This window comes from Oxyura jamaicensis, chromosome 1 (genome assembly GCF_011077185.1).
Source record: "Oxyura jamaicensis isolate SHBP4307 breed ruddy duck chromosome 1, BPBGC_Ojam_1.0, whole genome shotgun sequence".
In the NCBI taxonomy this organism is placed as follows: Eukaryota; Metazoa; Chordata; class Aves; order Anseriformes; family Anatidae; genus Oxyura; species Oxyura jamaicensis.
The window spans coordinates 37,659,935-37,677,201 of record NC_048893.1 but is presented as its reverse complement, the minus strand read 5'-3'; the positions used below and the strand labels follow the sequence as shown (position 1 = coordinate 37,677,201).

At 48.3% G+C, this 17,267-nt stretch overlaps 1 protein-coding gene across 1 annotated transcript; it reads right to left on the bottom strand.

The window, feature by feature from the left end:
* Positions 1-2,204: 2,204 nt before the first annotated feature.
* KCNMB4 (potassium calcium-activated channel subfamily M regulatory beta subunit 4) lies at positions 2,205-15,510 on the bottom strand. Its single transcript, XM_035315329.1, has 3 exons — positions 15,054-15,510; positions 9,052-9,179; positions 2,205-2,797 (listed from the first exon to the last, which is right to left on the bottom strand). Exons 1-3 carry the CDS (start codon positions 15,393-15,395, stop codon positions 2,629-2,631), a joined length of 639 nt encoding a protein of 212 aa, XP_035171220.1. The 5' UTR covers positions 15,396-15,510; the 3' UTR covers positions 2,205-2,628.
* Between the last annotated feature and the right edge of the window lie 1,757 nt (positions 15,511-17,267).

Genomic DNA, 17,267 nt, shown 5'->3' with positions numbered 1-17,267 from the left:
TGTCTTTAAAATATTTATTTCTGGCCATTTAGGCGAAACTGGGCAGAAACACCAGCTCAGTGGCCAGCTCCTGCATTTGCAGTGCTGAGTGAACAGGCTTGCGCAGCACATTTCTGCCGTTAGCAGGCAACCTGGTGTTGTGTTAGACCCGCTCAGATGTTGACTTTGCGATTTGAAAGAGTTGCATTCTCAAGTAGACCCTCAAGTGAAAGTTTTTTTTAAGCACCGGCCAACCTCTCCCCTTTCACATCTCCCACCTGCGCTCACAGGGGACAGCCCGTGAGGGTCGAGTGCTTTGGTCCCAGGGGGCTGGGGACACTGGTGGCAGTGGGAGCAGCTCTGCAGTCCCAGCAGGGACAAATCGCTCGACAGACGACGCTCCAGTGACTCCAGCTTCTACAATGAGCCTAGGACGTTAGCAGAGAAAGATGCTGTGTCAACAAAATGATTTAACTGCACCACATGAAAGGGAAAGCGGGGCGTGCTAAAGCTGAGCGACAGAGAGCATGACGGAACAAAATTCCTCAAAGCAAGAGCGCATAAATATTGAATAAAATGGAAAAGTCAACTCTGTGGATGGTGCTGAAGAAAGCAGACACGCTGGCTGCGGATATACTTCAGAGAATTTGCCACAAAAACTGGAAATACACAAAGCCAAGGGGGAAATCAGTGTATAAGCCTCTGCAAGGAAATCCCCAGCTTCCACCAACAAGTATGGGGATTAGAAAGACATTTCTGAATCAACAAAGTGCCGGCTGTGGCAGAAGAGTGAATTTTAGGATATTTTTTTTTTCTCAGCATCACACACCGGCTTGGCAGAGATGGGTACAGCCTGACTTTGTGTGCCAGTTTAGATGTTTAACTTGTGATGTCAATCTCTCTGCAAAATGATTTCATATTGTCCCTGCAGCCATTACTGACTTCCAGAGGCCCTTGCAAACCATGCTTCTGCCACACTTAAAGACGCAACATACAGTTGGGTGAGCTGCATGAGCTCAAGTTGCTTCTTGCCTTTTGCTCAGAAAACCAGTTGCACAGCTCACACACAAAAGCTTCTGGAGTAAAGATAGAGAGGATTTTGTTAATCTGGATTTGTAAACCCCAAGCTACCGGCTTGACAGTCTGGATAAATCTGTGTCACCACACCTCTCCTCCTGTAGGAAAACACAGGACACACACACACAGAAAATCATGGCCATTCCCCTTACCTTTAAGAAGTTACCAATAGGGAACAGATGAGGTGAACCTGGCACTGCTTATACACATCACAAAACTGCCCCACAAATGGTGTTTTTTGCAGACTGTGAAAAAAAGTATTACATTTTAGGGACTTAAAATTTGTGGGGTTTAAAAAAAATTAAAAATCGCCAAACCACACATGTGCATGTGATGTTTCAGAATCAGAGGACGTAGGGAGGCCACGCTGAGAAGATGTGAGTGAGATGTCGGCACACTCACATGCCAGGCTGTGTGCCCTGTTTATCCTGGCAATAAATGTACTGCCTGTCTTCTCTGCAGGCCGAGATGGCACCTCCAAGGAACAGGCATCCTGGTGGAGATGCGGACTGGGGGATGCTCCTGAAATCACCTGCAGCGCCCTGAGGATGCGGTCGGGCAAACCTGGTCGTATGGTCAGGGACAGGGAAAGCCCTGCAGGGAGCGAGCCCACAGCTCCGGAGCCAGTGGCCCTGTTGTGCTCGTGTCCTTTCCTTGTCACCCACTGCCTGGTGGCATGGGTGACACCAACACTTGTGGCCCTCAGGAAGCGCTGGGGCACCCTTCTGTCTGGGAGACTGTCTGGTGAAACGCATTCAGGTAAAACCAGGCCAAATAAAATGACTGCTGCTTAGGGCCTGAGAGCATTTGGGGTCAACCGAGAGGGGACGAGAGAAGCTGTAGGGACTGAACACCATTGAGGCAACAAAATTAGATCCAGTATTTAATCACCTTTTCTAGTAATGTAGGTGTTATTTTGTTGTTGGTGTTTTGTTTTTTTTTGGGTTGGGGGGGATATTTCTGAGAGGTTTTTACATTTCCCCACAATAAGCAGGTGATGATGAGGGATTCTGTCTAGACAGAAGTTAAAGTTTGAGTTTTAAAGTGATGTTCTACTCAGTGAAAAATAACAAAATCAGCACAGTGATATTTCTGTCTTAAAGCTTTTCTTAATAAACAAATAAATAAAAAACAACAACAACAAAACAAAGGTTAAAAAAAACAACAACCAACCTTTATTATTTTGGAAATACGGTCTATCATAAAGGAAATATTTTAAATAGTTGATATTAAACAGTAGCAAAGATCACTTTGCAGAGAGGAAACGAGCCACGTCAGGGGTTTTCAGAAACTGTCTCTCAGTACCGCTAGGACCCGGGCAGCTGCTGGTGAGGACTAACAGAGCACAGCATATTTGGTGCAGAGTAGGGTTTTTTTTTGGTAGCATATACTTATTTACTGCCATAGCAGAAGAAGCAATTAGCCGACGTTTTGTAGTATGGTCTCCCAGGATTAATCCTCAGGCAAGAGCAGCTCCGCCATCAGATGGGACGCCGGGGACACGTGGTATGTTGGGCCTCCCCATGTGAGACTCCTGGCCCAGCTTCTCCGTTCCCCTCACAGCCCTTCGGATTACAAGTGCTTCTTCTTCTTGATGGCCTCCGCCCTCACGGCCAGGCTCCTGGCGCAGGCGGTCAGCACCACGATGAGGACGCCCACCAGGAAGGTGACCAGCGGCCAGAGGAAGCAGTGCAGGAGGACGGTCTCGTCGTGGGTGCGCTTCAGCATGACATCGTCCGGCCTGCAACGGGAAGAGATGAAAACCTGACCGACTCCACCCTAGGGCAAAGCATCTGCCGTGAAAACATTGAGACGCTTTGTTCACAGTGGCACTGTGTGTGATTAAAAGCGGCCTGCTCGGCTTCGCTCACTGCCTTGGTTGGCCTGTCTCATCAGCACCCATGGCAGGCCACGAGGACGTGGCCCTTGCAGTGCTTACAGACCAAAAAGTTCATTCAGACAAAACAAAAAAAATGGTACTGTAGGTCTTTCTGGGGTCGTGGTAACCACAAAGAGATATAATAACACACTGCGGATTGAAAAACCACTCCAGGAAAACGTTACATAAGACAGCAATTACACATATCTACCTGAAACGGCCTCAGATGCTGCACGATGAACTGAATTGCAATTAAAGCTTCCCTCCCAGCTGTGAGTCCTGGCGTGTCTGTGGGGCCGCACGGAGGCTCCTGAGGAAGCCCTGGCACTGCTCTGGGTCTGGGTGGAGGACCAGCCCAGGTCCTTGGCTGCTTGGGGGACTCAAGCAGGCAGAGGCACTTTGGGGACCCCCCAGAGGCCCCCCACACCTCTGCCAGGGGTAGCTAACACACAGCCACGTGTGGGTCTGTAAGCGATGCGCACATTCCCAAAGGGAAACAGAGGGAAGGATGGAAGAGGAGAACAGCAAGGAGGAGGCATCTCAAGAGGCTTGGCAATTCAGCCAGGCCAAATGTCGGAAAAAACGTGTCCACCTGCCTCCCCCCAGCCTGGGAAGCTGGTCTGGACACCTGCAGGTGGGTTTTCCTCAGCTCTGGCTCTGTCTGCTTTCCCTGCAGTTTAACTGTGCTATTAGCCCCTTTTTGCTGCACCAAGAAATTAATTAATCTGAAAATTGTCAGATGCCAGCACAGCGCATCTCTGTTTGTGTAGGAAACAGCAGAGTAAGTCTCTGATCATGAGCAGCTTGTCTACATAAAAGCTGAGACTCAGCTACATACAAATCGATCAAAAGAAACCCAGGTGTATTCAACAGGGGAGGATGTGAAGGCTGCTCAGCCGAAATCCTCCAGACACATAATCAGGCACATGTGGAGACTGCAACGTGTAATACTAGTGTGATGTGCACAAACTCACCAGTCTATGCCAAATTAATGACAGCACCCAAAGAGGAAATCCTCTCCCAGGAGGCATAATACTGCTTCCCTCCTATTTACTGTATCATCACCTGTGAATTACAGAGTGCTAATTGGCCGGGAGACCATAAATAGACAGTACCCAATCCTCTTGGCTCTAAACTTGCAAGAAACATTGAATTTTAAGTTTGCTTTCTTTTAAGATACTAATCAAAGAGTTTAAAAACAAAGGGCATGCAAACACACTAGAGAATTGGATTTGATTAAAGAAAAGAAAGTGTGGTTAGGGAGACCAAGATAGCTTTTAATTAAATCTTAAGAGATTTTGGCAAGTATTTGATGTGACAGCAGTAATGGATTCCAACCACTCATTGCAGGTGGGATTGTGAATCTCATAACTTAGTCATTTAAAAGGGTTTCCCTTTTGGAAAAGAGGTGCTGTTAGTGAAGTCTCGGGATGAATGCTGCTTTCAGATGTATGTTATTATTAATGTTAGTTGCAGCAAGAATCCCTGTCTAATTCATAGGCTGTAGAAGGTAGGCAGCAATTCCCTGATAGCTGCTCGCAGCACCTCTTCAGACATTGCATTGTCAAAGCAGCTGTCCTCAGGCACTGGAAGCACAAACAGAGAACGTCTGCGAAAATCCCTGGGACAACTCATTCTGCAGCAGACACTGAGGGATAAGGAATAAAACCTGCCTGCAGCAAATACCCCGAGCTCATTGCCAGAGCTCTGCACCAACCCTCCTCATGGCCCAGCAAGAGCTGGGCCCATCCTGCTCTCCTGGTACAAAAACCTTCAGCTTCTGCTCCACAGCTTACACAATGGGATGTGATTAATACAAGAGAGCTGCCTGCAAGTTTTTTGAATCAGAATAATGCACCCAGAGGTAGCTGTCGGGAGAATGTGTCTCTTGGTGGCTATCACCTGCCCGCAACACAAAAGCCCACAGCAGAAAGAAAATGTTGCAGCCATCCAGAAATGGTGCACATGGACCAAAGGAGCAGAAAAATGTAGCTGAAATCTCTGGATTCCACCTCTAAAGCAGTAGCTCTTATCAGCAGTAGAAACAAGGAGAGCAGGTAGCAGAGACTACCAAGGGTGGGCAGGGAAAACAAGGGGATGGTGGAAAGGTGAAGGGAAACAGAAAAGGAAAGGTGCCTCCATTCCTGGGGGAAGCCCTGGACTGCATAAGGATGTGGCTTTGCTGGAAGTCCCCCCAGCATCACTCCCCCAGTCTGGAGGCAGCGATGCTGAAACCCAAGGAGGTATGTTGTGCCTGGAAACATGTTTATTTTCCCTGTGAATATCAGGAGATTTCAACTACTGAGTGAGGGGGAGCTCATCCTCCATGCCACCAAGCCCTGGAGCTGCTGCAGACAGTGATGGATGCTACCCAACACCACCCAAAAAAACTGAACAACCCAAAACTACCACAACTAAAGTCTCTAACTGAAAACATACCTCCCCTTTCCCTGCAGAGATAAGGATGGCATAAATCTGTTTTCATTGTTAAAAGGTGAAAGCAGCACTTATTTTTAGCGAGACTTCTTGCTCAGGGTTGCAGCCTTGCTGGCCCTGACCAGGCTGCCCAGACAGGCGCTGCACGATGAGATGTCCTTTCCCTCTCTGGCCTGAGAACAGCTCCACAGGCCACACAGTGAAAGAAAGGATGGAAAAGAGCAATGCCGTCATCTGACTGCAGGGAATTAATTTAGAAAATTGTGTGGTGTACCAAGGCAAATTGAGATTTCTGTTCCACCCTTTATGGATGAGGAGCCCGATGCCCACAGCGCCCTCAGCTTCTGCAGATAATTATTCCCATGTAAATGGCCTACAGGGTAGACCCAACACCATACAGGTGGTCACTACTCACTAAATAATGTTTGCTCTCTGAATCTGGCATGAATTTCTGTACCGCACCCTGCAGCAAACACTGAAAGGGATCAAGCTGCTCTGCAGCAAAGCAACCACAGTGCATTCTTGCTGTCACCGATGAGCCCAGAGCTGAAGAACAATGACGCCACATACAAGAGCCACATTCAATTCGTAAGAAATGAATTGACATATGTTGCTCTGTCTATCTCTGCATGGCATGAGATCGAGGGGTCTGAGCTGACAGAGATCCTTGTTTATTGATTTTTGGTTGATAGCAATGAGACCTGTAACTTGAAGAAATTCATCAGAGAACCACAGAATCATCTAGGTTGGAAGAGACCTCCAAGAACATCAACCTGACCTACTGAGTCCCACCAATACGCCACACCGCTTAGTGCCACACCTGCGTGTCTCTTAAATACCTCCAGGGGGAGGGGGACTCCACCACTTCCCTGGGCAGCCCGTTCCAATGCTTGGTCACCCTTTCCACAGATAAATTCTTCCCAATATCCAATCTGAACTTCCCCTGACGCAAAGTGACAGGATCTCCTCCATCCTGCCCATTCCCTCAGACCTCCCACTCATGCAGATGTGACCCTTGTTTGAACGTGGTCATGAGTGCAAACCCTTGGGGCACTCAATGGGAGATCGACCGGCACTGAGGTGCTAGAGCTCAGTGCTTTCTCAAACCTTTGCAGCAGCCTGAGGGCTTTATCTGAATTTGCTGTTTCTTTTGTGCCCTGCAACACTGGGGGCTGGTTCTTGCTGGGCAGCTCTCCCCACAGACCTGAGCATCATCATGCCAACAGATTGGCACCTTCGTCAGAGACCCAGAAAACCTAAGCCATGCTTTGGTTGCCTTAGATAAATGTCAGGCAGCAAGTTGTGCTGGGCCTTGCTATTTATATTAACAGAGAATGATTGAAATCGCCAAGTTTGCTTCTCACCCCTTTTGTCTAAATTTGAACCGCACTAATTGCATCACTTTCTTCTTCTTCTCAAACAAGCCTCTTGAAATGTGCCCCACCAAGCTGAAGAGAGGAGTTGCCCAACAGCGAGCTCCACACACGGCAACAATCCTGACAGTGTTACTGAATTAAGTTTGATGAAGAGGACTCGATGTTAATTCATTCCCTTCATACTTACCTAGAATTTTATTCTACTGTTTCAAGAGAACATTAATTACTCCATCTAAGGGAGTTGCCACTATAATTGTATGTTTTGTACAGAGACAGAGGAGTGAGCACCACCATACAGTTCAAAAAATGCTGACAGAAAATATGCATATTTCTATCCTGAAGTGAACAGAATTTTCCCTCAGTTTGTATGTTTGTTTTTATTTGTTCTTGTTGTTTTGCTTTGTTTTTCCCTTTTCCTGCTTGGCAAGCTCTTTAGTTATCATAGCTCCGGCAGTATTCCTAAGCAAACACCTTTCTAGTCAGCAAAACTTATCTTTCGAAGCTCGTTCCTATCTCCAGAAGAAAATGGATGGTGTGCACATTTCAGCTTAGGCTATCTTCAAGTATCTCTGACAGTTAGCCTCTCTTCGAGCATATATAAATTGTTCTGCAATCAGCAAAAGGCAGCGTTTCAAGGCAGCCATAACATTTGGCCATAACATTGAACAATATAGGATGCGGCAAATAAAAACCAACGTGCCTGAGTGCTGCACAACTGGAATTTTACAAATGTTTCTGAGAATCCTTTGCTGCTCACCACAAAAGCAGCTGCCTGCCCAGTGGAGCCAAAGCCATCACTTAGCTTCTGCTCAGCAGAACCAAGCACTAGCACCTTGCTGACCAAAGGTGTCCCAGCAAGGGCAGCAAGGGCCCCGCCAGGCGTGATGCCACTGCCCCAGGTGCCCTAAAATTCAGTCTCTTTTTGCTCTAGACAATGCTTCACCCCTTCTGTAAGAAATAACTAGATTTTGCTACGAAGCACTGGTAGTTCCCCTCTGCAAAGAGCTAGCCTGGGACAACAGACTGTTCTCCTGGGCATGCTGACTAGGTCTATGGCCACACCAGGGAGAGGAGGACAACCACAGCCAGCCTAGGAGGAACCTGAAGCCCCCAAAGCTACCCACACGAGTTGGGCATCTCCGTGCCAGCCAGCCTGCTCCAGCTCCCCGGTTCCTCCAAGTTCCTAGCACACACTGGCCTCGCATTTACCTCCCTCTGTGTCTTAGTGAACGCAGATATCTGACTCCAACACTTCCATACTGAGCCCTGAACCGTGCCATTCCCCACCCAGGTCTCCCTCACCTGTTTAACTTCTGGGTGTTTGTGGTGTAGGACGCCCACCCTCCTTTAGTCGCTGATGGGGCAGACATCCATTCAGCGCTTAACTTAGCAGCCAGGAACAGTCTCATCAGCTCTACCAAAATGGCTCATGCTGATCAAATCAAGCACATGCCGTATCCCTCCAGAACTGGAGTCTAAACCCCTGAAAACCTGGGCTGATCTGAGGATCTTAAGTATTCTTTCCACCTCCCTGTCTGCATGGACCCGTGACCCCCTCCACAGCTGTTCTCCCACATTCCTCCCAGCGTGCCTGCACTCTGTGGTAGCACTCAGTTCCAGCCACCACGGCATCTTTTATTTCCCAGCACATCACTACCAGAAGGAGACAAGCAAGAGCACTCCTTCCTACTCCCACTTACTGAAGGAAGGAGACCGGCTATGACCCTGGTGCACGTGTAAGTCCCATCAGCACTGGGAGTAAAAGGAAGAACTGAAACGGAAGAGGTGATGCTTTCAGTTACAGCTTTCTACTCTCAAGCATGTATGAAAACTGACAGTTCTGTGAACATTTACTGGATGTATCTGATTCATTAATCCTCTGTGAACACAATTCCCGAGTTGGTTTGTACTATTTACTGTCTCCCTTTTTCTTCCAGCCCCTCCCAATCACAGTACGGTTTCTCTTCCTTTGAGGGAAGGAACAATTATATCCAAGCCATAAAGCTGACACCAGAGTGTTAAAACCCAACGTGTTCTTTGCCGTAACATGCCATGTTTAAAGGAAACCTTCCTTAGAGTTTTGCATTTTTACATTAAGTGGTAAGAGCACTTTTTCACTTCCCGTGTTGCTTTTCATCAACAGAGCCTGCAGAGTTCTGCACTAAGCATATGTGCTAAACCACATCACTACAGGTGTGTACGTGCATACATATGTAGGCATGTATATTCTTTCAAACAGAACCCATACGCAGCTGTTAAACAGATGTGTAAGCACATCCGTCTGTGCAAGTGCGGATTACTTACCTCAAGTGCTGGTTAAAATAGCACGTGAAGGGTTGCGAGCCCACTTTCTCTTTCCAGTATTTCTGCTTGTACGTGACATTCTCAGAGTTCTCCTGATCGTCTCTGGCGCAGGGAGGGATGTACGAACACTGCCAACACATGTGGAAACACACAGTTACTTCTGCGCTCAACAACGATGCACCACTTTCTCTGAATTTTCCTCATTAATACCATAATTATCTAACCGGGTAAAGAAGAATTAGTACAAGCTCTAAAGAAACAAAACCAAAATTTGACTTGAATTGCTAGTTACATCCTGCAGGTACCAGAAAAGAATATGCCTGCGTTCACAAACAAAATAGCGGCTTTATCGCATTTTGTTCTGTTATCAAACCAACCTGCCCCTAACACCTGACGTGCTGGTTGGTTTTCCTTATTTTTGCATGATGAATGTAAGAGCAATCATTTAATTTTGAAGTGCTCCTACCAGCTGCCTGGACTGGGTTTGGAGCGCTTCCTGTTTGCAGTGGGACACACAACCACCAGTTTTGACTAGCACCGTGCTAATAAATAAGATTTCCCAGCAAATCCCAGATGATGGGATATCAGATATCTAGTTGATATCTGTTGGCACAAGACACTTATTCTGCCACTGTCACAACACGGGTAACAAGCACAGACTGTTCAAAGCCCCAGTTCAGCAGAAAGGTTCAGTGTCTGCTTCTTCTGTACAGAAGCCAACAAAAGCTGAGCGTGCAGCACGCTGGGTGCAGATCCCAGCCTCAGACATATGTTCAAAGCCCAAGGAGATCAAGGGCAGTCTCTCCCCTACCTCGGCACATGTGGGCTTTCAGAGATGCAGCTCTGGGTGGCACATAACCCACACACCTTGATTCTGAGTCTCAACTTTCACAGAACCACAGAATGGTTGAGTTGGCAAGGCCTTTTGGAGCCCATCTGGTCCAACCCCGGCTCGGGCAGGGCCACCCAGAGCAGGCTGCCCAGGACCAGGTGTCTTTGACACACCGTCCTTCCCTCCCAGCCACCGGGAATTCAACACGAAGAGGCAATTGGTCAGCTGAATCCAGTGCTGGAAGTATTAGGGTGTCGCTGTCCAAGCACACTTCCTCCTGTCACTGCTAGGCATCCATACAAGAAAGCACTACAAACAGAGAAACACAGCTTAACTTACCCCCACATAATGAGGCATGGGCAGCAAGACTACCACTTCTCTGCTGGCAAAACCTTAGCCGGATCCTTCAGAGACCTTCCACGTCCCCCCAAATGGCATGTGAATGCTCCACAAAGTTCATGACCTGGTGAACTGTTTTATTCCCATTCTGAATTTCAGGCTTAGGAACAACTACAGGAACAACTATCTTCATGGGAAAAACACAAAGGAAACACACGGGGACTTGCCATAAATCATTGGGACCTCAGTGCTTGAACCTGTCAAGGACTGGCCGTCTCAAAGAAAGGAGCAGTCCCTACCTGAGGAAAAACTGTCACCATATGAATCCTACAGGTCTCCCTGAAGCAGCTCCTTAACCTGACAAGGGCCTTGAGCCATGGTCAACACCTTAGGTCCAACTCCAGCCTGGATTTGTCACCTGCTGCACAGACACCGGAGCTGGTTTGCCTCCCCAGAATGGTTCCCACTAACCTGATGTTCATTTTGGCTCCTTCTGATCCATGTAGGTGGTGGAGCTTTTATTTCTCAGCCTCCCAAGCACACTTCTTGGGCACTCTGCATCCCCCTCCAAAGCACAGTCAGCATGTGGTTAGAAGGGAATCATAACCTGGCAACCTCCCCTGCCGTGATTTGGTGGATGAAGGGGGGATGACCTCCTGCTCTGGCAACAGGCGGTTTCTGAAAGGTTAATTCTACGGTCCTTCCCCACAATACACGGTATGAAATCCTTCCATCAAAACATAAATAAACATCAAGCGTCTGAAAGCAAGCGAGGATGCCTTGTGCTTAACTCCAGTTCAAGCAGCAACATCCATTTTCAGTGGAAGTGTCCCGCCTTTTACTATTTTGGTGTATTTTCTTAAACCAGTTACAAACAAGTTGGAGAACAGCACTTAGGTTTATTCTGGGTGTCGCAGCCTAACAGTGTGGAGACCTTTTCAGAGGACCTATTGGTACACAGTGCACCTCCTACACCACAATAATATTATTATGCAATTCAAATGCAGTCCCAATGACACAGCTCAAAATCAGGACCAGGCTAATAATATTCTCTCTTCAATCAAAGCCGCTGTTTAGACAGATGACTCAGGGTTCAATTCAGTACCTGTGTCAGAGAGCAGCTAATACACCTTCACACCAAGGCTTTTGTGAGCTTTGTATCTGCCATGTGTTTGCTGCTAGGTGCTCACCCTCCGGTGTCCCTGCAGGTGCCTGAAAGGCTCTTGGTTATTTTGACTGCTTCATTGGAGCATACCACAGAGGAGGGACAGAGGTGTGAGTGCTCGTTTAGCTTCCAGTTTGCATTTCAAGCTTTTCAAAAATTAACTCTTACCTAATTCAGTAACATTTTTATGGAAAAGAAGGCAGACTTGGTAAGTTCTGAGGGGAGCTGTCTCAAGCCTGGAAGACACTGACTGCATGAAAAGGACAAGAAAATCTGAACTGCAAACAGGCATTAGGGCCCAAGGTAAAAGCAAGTCAATGCAGCAAAAGACAAACATATGGCACTAAAAAGCAACCTTTCCAAGGTTGAAAAAGACCTCTAAGATCATCTAGTCCAACCCTTAACCTAGTACTACAGTCCACCACCAAACCGTGCTCTAAGTTCTACACCCGCAGGCTTTGTGAAGACCTCCAGGGATGGTGACTCCACCACTTCCCTGCGCAGCCTTCCCAATGCCTCACAACCCTTTCAGTAAAGAAAGCAAACACAGGCATGAAGCCAACACGATGACCTCCCCCTTCAGCCACTCTATAGCAGGGTGATAATTAGCCCCTAATTCACCTGCTTGCATAAAGACACTCTAGGTAAGTATTGTTGAAAAAGTACAACACACCACTAAACCTAACATCGTCTGACTCCTCATCTCCAGGCAGCGTATGAGCTTCTCCTGACTTGCCGTGCAAGTATCTCCACACGTTTCTGGGTTACCTGGGAGCAAGGAAGCGCTGTCGTGACCATCCTGCTGGTGAGGAGCAGCAGTGGGAGATGAGCAGGGGCTCATCCATAAGCACAGAAAAATAAGTCCCCACAGCTCACGGTGCCGGGGGTCCCGCCTGGCTTTCACCAGACAAACCCAGCAAGCAGACCCCACGTGAGACCTGAAGATCGAGCAGCAGGGCGTGCTGGCTTGCAGACAAGTCTCTGCAGCCCACACCGTGCCCTCGAGAAGAGCCACACAAAACGACAGAGTTTAGGAAGACCCCTCTGGGCAAGACAGAGGCCATTTGGACCCAGGAATCTCGCCGTGACCCTCGCACCGGCAGGCTGAAAACTCTAATCCTACAAGGCCTAGGTATTGCAGTCTAAGTCGAAAAGTGTGAAGAGCAAGAGAGCAGATCTTGGTGGCGGTGACGTGCTCCAGCACAGCTTTACCCAGCTAACCCCCAGCCTGGTCCCCGTGCTCCCTGTGCGTGCTGCCATCTCGCTCCATGGCCAGAACGACAGCGGCGAATTGACTTTGCAATTAATCCCCCCTAAGCCTTATCTCGGAAATGATTATTGCTATCTGCGCAGCTGAAGAAAGGCTACCGTGGCCCTGCTGAAATTTCTTCCTCTGAGACAAAAAAAAAAAAAAAAAGAAATCCACAAATCACTCAGACTGAACACAAACGTAATCGTGTGCAGCGCTTTTTATATACATTTCTGGATTAACTCTGACCCAGCTACATAATCTTTTAAGAGCTAAATGAATCCTGGGCTGTACAGCGATGTGATCGTCTTAGGACACAAGAGGAAAAAAAAAAAAAAAAAAAAAGTATTTTCCTGCAGCTAGACCTCACTGGAATAGACAGATTCCTAACCACTGTATGTTTATACACCAGCCCACTCCATTACGGAAAATGGAATAATTTTAGTCTGATACAGTGGGTTTTTTTGGTGGAGTGAAGCTGGCAGCTGATGCAGTACAGTTGCGTGTTGCGAGGGGCCTGAAATATGCACAAAGAGCCACCCCTGGAGCAGAAGCAGCTGAACAGAACGGAAAATCCTACGACCCTCCACAACAAAATTGTTCAAATATTTTTTTTTCCTTATAGTTAGGAGCCGATCAGCCCGCTGTATGTCTAATCACACCAACACCAGCAGGTGTTACGGGAAGGTGAGGGAAACAGGCAGGGTTAAAAGGCTCCTCAAGCGCTCATTCATAAGTACGTACCGGACCCAGCTCATTAAATCCATCAGATTCCTGCCCTGTCGCTATGACTAATCTGTTTTAGCATAAAATCCCGAAAGCTCTTGAAGACAGTGAGACCCTGGGACAAAAATAAAAAGGAGACTCTCAGTGCCCGGCTAGGCAGACACTAAACCGAGGGAAAGAAAGAAAACCAAAGCACCAGCTACACATACTTCACTTGGTTTAAAAGGATTTAAGTTCCTAATGAGAGCTAAACAACTTTGATTCTTGTTTTTTATTGGTATTAAACAAGCTCCTTGCTTGTTAATTGTTGTGTACAAGCAGGCTAATGAGCTCCAGGCATCGCTTCGGAGCCTCTGGGTGCTCCCTGCAGAAACTGCAGCCCAGGTGCCCGCACTGTCCCACCAGACTTCCAGAAAGGCAGGAGAAGACAGGATCAAGAAGTAAAAGCCAAACAAAACCCTTGAACCACTTGAAAGCCCCTGCCGGACCCACGGGTGCTGCAGGAGATGCTCAGCCCGGGCACCCCGCACCCATCCCTGCTGGATGCTGCACCCTCTGTGGCCATGCAGCATCTCTGCCCCACACCACCAGTTTTTTTTTTTGTCCCTGCACGTTGCTGATGGCCCCAGCCCGGGGGAAAGGCAAAGTTTGCAAAGCTCCCTCACGGGCCAACGCTTCGCTGCCATCCAGCACTGCAGCCTCATCGCTCATCGCGTCTGAGCCGTGCCAACAGCTTAATCCAAATCCTGTCAGATTTACCGTCCTGCTTCCCGCCCTGCTGACTTCTGAACGTGGGGAAAAAAGCAACACGCAGCCCCTGAGCTGACTTAATCTGTCTTCCAAGGGCCACGCAGGTGTGACCAGGGCTGAGGAGGCTGTGAGGTTGGGTGTCCCAGCCTCGACACGTGAGCCCACTCCCCCCATGGCTCCTGCATGGGGGTCAGCCCACTGCTCCATGACCACATCTCTTGGGAGATCCAAAATCTGCTTCTCTGGTATTGCAACTGGGCTTGGGTGCTTCTCGGGACAGGGATTTTCTGATTTTCTGGGAACTACTTAGCAAAATCTCCTCCGCCCAGGCAGAAAGCTGCCAAGAGAGATTTTACTCGGTGTTAAAAGGAGAGAGCAGGATGAAGTTACCGCCTCTAAAGACAGAAAGAAGCAGCACGCATCGCCTTCACGCCGTCGGGGCTCGCTGGAATCTACAACTTCTTCCCGGTCCGTTTCCCTCTGCGCGGTGCAGAAGTTTGAGGACGAAAGGAGCAGGGAGGGAAGTTTGGCTTCAGCGCAGCGCCTGCCCTGGGTTTTGGGGCCACGGGTCAAGACGTGTGAGAGTACGTATATATATGTGTGTGTGTGCACATAGATGCTTATATAGATAGATGTGAGCATGTATGTGCACGTACACACCTATAGACATGCATATATATGTGCATATACACACTTATATAGATATGAACATATATACGTGCACATACACACCTATATAGATAGATATGAACACGTACCCGTGCCCACACACACTTATATGGATAGATAAGAACACATATACACGCACACACCCACTTTTTGCTGAGTAACAGCTCCGGGACAGCCCCGAGGGCCACCCCGCGACCTCCCCCCCGTCACCAGGACCCACCGGGCTCCCCCCAACGCCGCGGCGAGGGGGGTCCCCGTGGCTCGGGGCTCACCTTGGGGTTGGAGCGGAGCTGCCGCTCGTCTTCGTGGAGCAGCGCGGGGGCGGCGGAGCGGGAGGTGCGCACCAGCACCTGCAGGCAGGGGTAGCGGGCCGTGCCGCGGCAGGCGGCCCCGCAGGAGAAGGTGCAGGCGAAGCGCTCGCCCAGCTGCCGCACCGCCAGCACCGTGCAGTTGGCGGCGCCGCCGCCGCCCCGCTCCTGCAGCGCCGGGCGCAGCCAGCAGCAGCCCAGCCCCAGCAGCGAGAGCAGCCCGGCGGCGATGAGCAGGAAGCCCAGCCGCATGCTCTTGTCCTCCGCCTCCGTGTACTCCGTGTGCGCCGCCCGGCTCCGAGCCATCGCCCCCCCCGCCTGCCGCCTGCCGCCCGCCGCGCCGCGGCCATCGGGGGCGGCTCTGCCCGGCCCCGCCGCCCGCCCCCGGCCCCGCACGGCACGGGCACGGCCCCCGGCACGGCCCCCGGCACGGCCCCCGGCACGGCCCCCGGCACGCCTCCGCCAGGAGAGGGGAGCGGAGGGGTGGGGGTGGCGGGGGAGTAACGGGAGGAGGGCGGGAACGGGAAGGGAGAGAAGGAACGGAGTGAAAAGGGTGAGAGAGAAACGTGGGAGGGGAGAGGGGGGAAGAGAAAGGAAGAAGAAGAAAAAAGGAGAAGAAAAGAAAGGAGGACGGAAAGAGAAAAGAAAGAAGAAAAAGACGGAAAGAGAAAAGAAAGAAGAAAAAGACTGAAAGAGAAAAGACATGAAAAAAAAGGGAGAAAAAGAGAACAGAAAGGAAAGAGGAAAGAGACAAAATAGAGAACAAAAAGAAGAAAGGAGAAAAGAAAGGAGAAGAAAAGAAAGGAGGAAGGAAAGAAAAAGAAGAAAAAGAAGGAAAGAAAAAAGAAATGAGAAAAGGCGAAAAAAGAGAAAATAATAATAAAAAATAGAAAAGAGACGAAATAGAGAACAAAAAGAAAGGAGAAAAAGGAGAAAATCAGAAAAGAAAGAAGGAAGGAAAGGAGAGAGAAAGGAGGAAGGAAAGAGAAAATAAATAAAAGAAAGAGAAAGAAAAGAGAAGAAAGAAAGAAAAGAGAAGAAAAAGGAGGAAAGAGAAAAGAATGGAGAAAAGAGAAATAGAAAAGAGGAGAAAAAAGGGAGAAAAGAAAGAAAAGAAAGTAGAAAAAGGAGAAGAGAAGAGAAGATGAAAGAAGAAATAAAAAAGAAAATAAGGGAGAAAAGGGAGAAAGAAAAAATGAAGGCAAGAAGAAAGAAGTAGTAGTAGGAAGAAGAAATAGCACAAATTAAAAATTAGATAAAAAGTAGAAAGGAAAGAGAAAAGGAAGTAGTAGAAAGAAGAAAGATAAGATAAAAGTAAAAAATTAAAAGTAAAAAGTATAAACACCATTTAAAAAATAAAGAATAAATAAAATAAAAATACAATATCCAATTAGCATACTAGAAAAAAATATATATTATTAAATATATATATATATAGCAACCCATCTGACCTAGTTCGGGTCCCTCCAGGGGTGGAAGGGACAGCTTGCGATGGGATTATCTGCCCCAGGGAGATTTGTTGCAGGAGTGCTGCAGCAGATTAGTGCTGAGCAATGTGCAAGGTGCGATGTCTAGAGGGGGGCTGGCGGGTGGGGGGCACGTTGCTGGCCCCCTGCCAGCTGTCCCCTCTAAGGCAGTGTACCCCCATAGCTGGCCTGAGACCCAAATCCAGCAACTGTACAACCTTGGGGTCATTTGTCGATATCTGAAGGCAGGTAAAACAAATGCAGGCTGTCAAATGACTTTGGGCAGGAATTGCTTTTAGCAGGAAGGTATTGGCCTTCGTAAGGTAGCCCTGAGAAGTGTCCTCTTCAACAGGACTGCAGAAAAGATCCAAGAAATGCACTCACTTCACAAACCGGGTTTGATTATTACCCAGCAGCACCCACCATGGCAGCTACTCCAGCACTTAAGTGCCACAAGCACCTGCCATGTCTTTATTCCGCAGTCTTCATCGCAGGCAGTTACACAGAACAAAGTGTGACAGTTTCTGAGATGATAGCTGAACTCGATGATACAGCAGGTGAGAAGGTACAGAAATAATAGAAAAATAAATAAGGGAAACAGCACTTTCCTCTGGCCACGTTTTTCAATCACTTTTTTGCTGCGGAGAGCAACGTCAAACTTTTAAAAATAAAGTTGATCCATAGGTTCTCCAACTGGAATATCGAGCAGCGG